Genomic DNA, 2898 nt, shown 5'->3' on the forward strand with positions numbered 1-2898 from the left:
GGTGCGGGGATTGGGTTGAGCTGTGTTGCTTGGAGAAGTGGAGAGGTTTCTGAGCTTTGGCGGTGACTTCTGCACGGGGCCCTTTTATATACCTAAGCCAGCCGCTCTTCACAGAATTCTTCACATATTTTTCTTGTTTTTGTTTAAATTTATTCCTCAGTGGTCCTCTGATTGGCTCACTCTCAAATACTTCTGACCATAATGAGCAGCATTTTGAAAATTACTTTATAAGGTCATGGGGCCTCCTCCTATCAGCCCTCAGCTCTTTAGAATGTGCCTGTGGTTTCCAGTGTTCAAAGAGTCCTCCCTGTTACATCAAGTCAACGCCCTCTTTCCAAATAGTAGTCATTCCATATGACAATCTGTCCAGACCTCAAAGCCGAGGCCAGTTTTGGTGCTGCATTTAAGTATTGTTTTTCCCCTCCTAGATAGATAGATGGAATTCCATTGAATTTAGAACACCAGACTCCTCGCTGCATGGACTCAGGATCTCTGGTCGTGTGTAATCAAAACTTGCACCTCACTCACCTCAGCATCATATCAAGTTACTATTATAGTTCCTTTGGTTCCAGCCCATTTGAAATGTGAACGTATCGTTTGTATTCTAGGCCACAAGTCTTTTCTTGTGAACCAAATGGTCTAAGGGATAAGGACGTATCAAGCACGAGGCTTAGCTCCTGGGAGAAGCTTTAAAAATATCTACTGAATCTAATTCAATAAATGTGCATTTCATGGGTGGAGCAAAGGGCATGATTCACAGGTCTCTCTACGACTCATAAAAGATTAAGTAGAACTTCCCAGCTGCAGTCCTCTCATGAGGGAGACTTGTTACGTGCTCTGAAAAGAGACTAGGAAATGCTGGATTGTTTATCTGAATTGGACAGTTGAACCAAGGCAGGAAAACAACATCTGGGAGATATGATGTTTATCATTTTGTGTGTGATCCAGCCAAGGTAAGAGCCGAGAGCTTGTGAAAAGCCTTACAAGGGTCTTCTTAGGTTTTGCTGTATGTATGCCCCATTATTGTATTTTAAAGGTTGCACTCAAAGGTTTAAAGAAGAATTTGGAAATGAATAGTAAAGCCTATTTCTTTCTGTTCTTCTGAAGCAAACATTTTTTTTTTCCAAATGGACTGCAAAGTGTGATGTTTCAGATTTCTAATTTGTCTGTCTGACATGGCCCCTAGGTAAACCGCAGAGCTGTTTGTCCTATTCTCACCCAGACCAGAGTTAACAAAGAGAGCTGAAGCCCAACCAGGTGGGGAAGAGGGGTTAAGACATAGGAATTAAATTTTGGAAAATAAATGGCATGTGGTAGATGTCTTCAGATCTATTTAGCAGGTACTACAATTTCTGAATGGTGGGTGTGAATGAAAGAGAAAATCTAGCATGGTATATGAGAAGAAATTACAGAAGTACGTGTAGGTAGAAACCCACTGCTTTGATCAGCCTGCACATTTTAACTAAAAGTGGCTGTATTGGTCTAGACTAATTATAATAGATCAGAGTATGGAATCATTTGAATAGCTATGAAGATTGTAGATTTTGCCAGTAGATAGACTCAAGCATGATTTAATTTGGATTTAATCTTCCTTGTTTAGATGATGTGTTTATGGCTCAAGATTCGAAATGTAAAATGCTCTTCTTGAGTCCCAGGGGTAAGTGGATGTGCGTACAGGCAGAAGAAAGACATGATCCTGCTTGCTCCATACATCTGAGAGTTTTATTTGACAGTAATAAGGGCTGTTGAAGTAGAAAGCAGATTTGAAGATGCATAGAGATCAAGAGGTAGGAAGGGAGCCCAGATGTCTCCGGAAGGAAGAACCGCCCATTGCGTCCCCTGCTCCAGCCAGGCGGTGTCTGCAGAGCACAGTGCTGGGGCGTGGTCTCAGTGAGCCGGATCGGCACATCTGTGGGGGCCGACTAAGAGCTGTGCTACTTATGAGTGGCTTATCAGCATCGTGACACTTAGCACAGGTCGGTGGAAGGAACACGTCTTAGGAGATCATCAGGTGTGCCTTGCTCCTCTCTCATTCTGGAGTCATCAGCAGCCTGGTCCTTAACAGGTGGGCTGGCAGCAGCTGGGCTCACTGCAGGTGGGCTGGCAGCAGGTGGGCTCACTGCAGGTGGGCTGGCAGGAGGTGGGCTCACTGCAGGTGGGCTGGCAGCTGGTGGGCTCACAGCAGTAGCAGCAGCAGGCCGGGCGGCAGCAGGACTGTCCACAGTAGGACGGGCGGCAGCAGGAGGCCTGGGCATGGTGCAGCTGGCAGCAGGTTGGGGGTGTGCAGCTCACCACACAGCACGGGGGCAGGCAGGTGCCCTCCACGCGGCAGTCTGGGCGGCACCACCTGGTGCGGCAGCTCACGGCACCGCTGCCACCCTCCTGGCCACAGCTGGTTCCACAGCCGCTGGTCTGGCAGCAGCTTGGCTGGCAGCAGCTGGTCTGGCAACAGGTTGGCTGGGAGCAGCTGGTCTGGCAGCAGCTTGGCTGGCAGCAGCTTGGCTGGCAGCAACTTGGTTGGCAGCAAGTTGGTTGGCAGCAGCTGGAGCCACAGTTCCCACTGGAGGAACAGCTGGGGAAGCCACAGAAGCTAGTAGCACAGCAGGCCATGGTGTGAGGAGTTGGGTTGAGAGTTGATTTATTAGGAGAAGTTTTTGTTTTGGCTGCACCCCTGACACCTGGCCTTTATATATTCTTTAGAGCTCTTTGTTTACTTAACATTTAGCACCTTCCCTTGATGTTACCTTGCAAAGTCAGGCTCTGATTGGCCCATGCCTGAGTTGTTTAGACAATTACAATTAGCCTTTCAATTGTTTGCTTTGGTCAATATTCAATTATGGCTCATTATGTTTCTCCTTGGCCCTCTGGACTAAGTGAAGGTGCATCCTGGAAGCCGGC

The 2898-nt window shown here is 47.4% G+C and overlaps 1 protein-coding gene across 1 annotated transcript; it reads right to left on the reverse strand.

Moving 5' to 3' along the window:
- Positions 1-2058: 2058 nt before the first annotated feature.
- On the reverse strand, positions 2059-2610 carry LOC104855988 (keratin, high-sulfur matrix protein, B2A). The gene has a single exon (XM_019206183.1). It carries the CDS (start codon positions 2608-2610, stop codon positions 2059-2061), a length of 552 nt encoding a protein of 183 aa, XP_019061728.1.
- Between the last annotated feature and the right edge of the window lie 288 nt (positions 2611-2898).

The sequence above is a fragment of the Fukomys damarensis genome, unplaced genomic scaffold (assembly GCF_012274545.1).
Source record: "Fukomys damarensis isolate Sample0158 unplaced genomic scaffold, DMR_v1.0_HiC HiC_scaffold_13, whole genome shotgun sequence".
NCBI classification, from domain to species: Eukaryota; Metazoa; Chordata; class Mammalia; order Rodentia; family Bathyergidae; genus Fukomys; species Fukomys damarensis.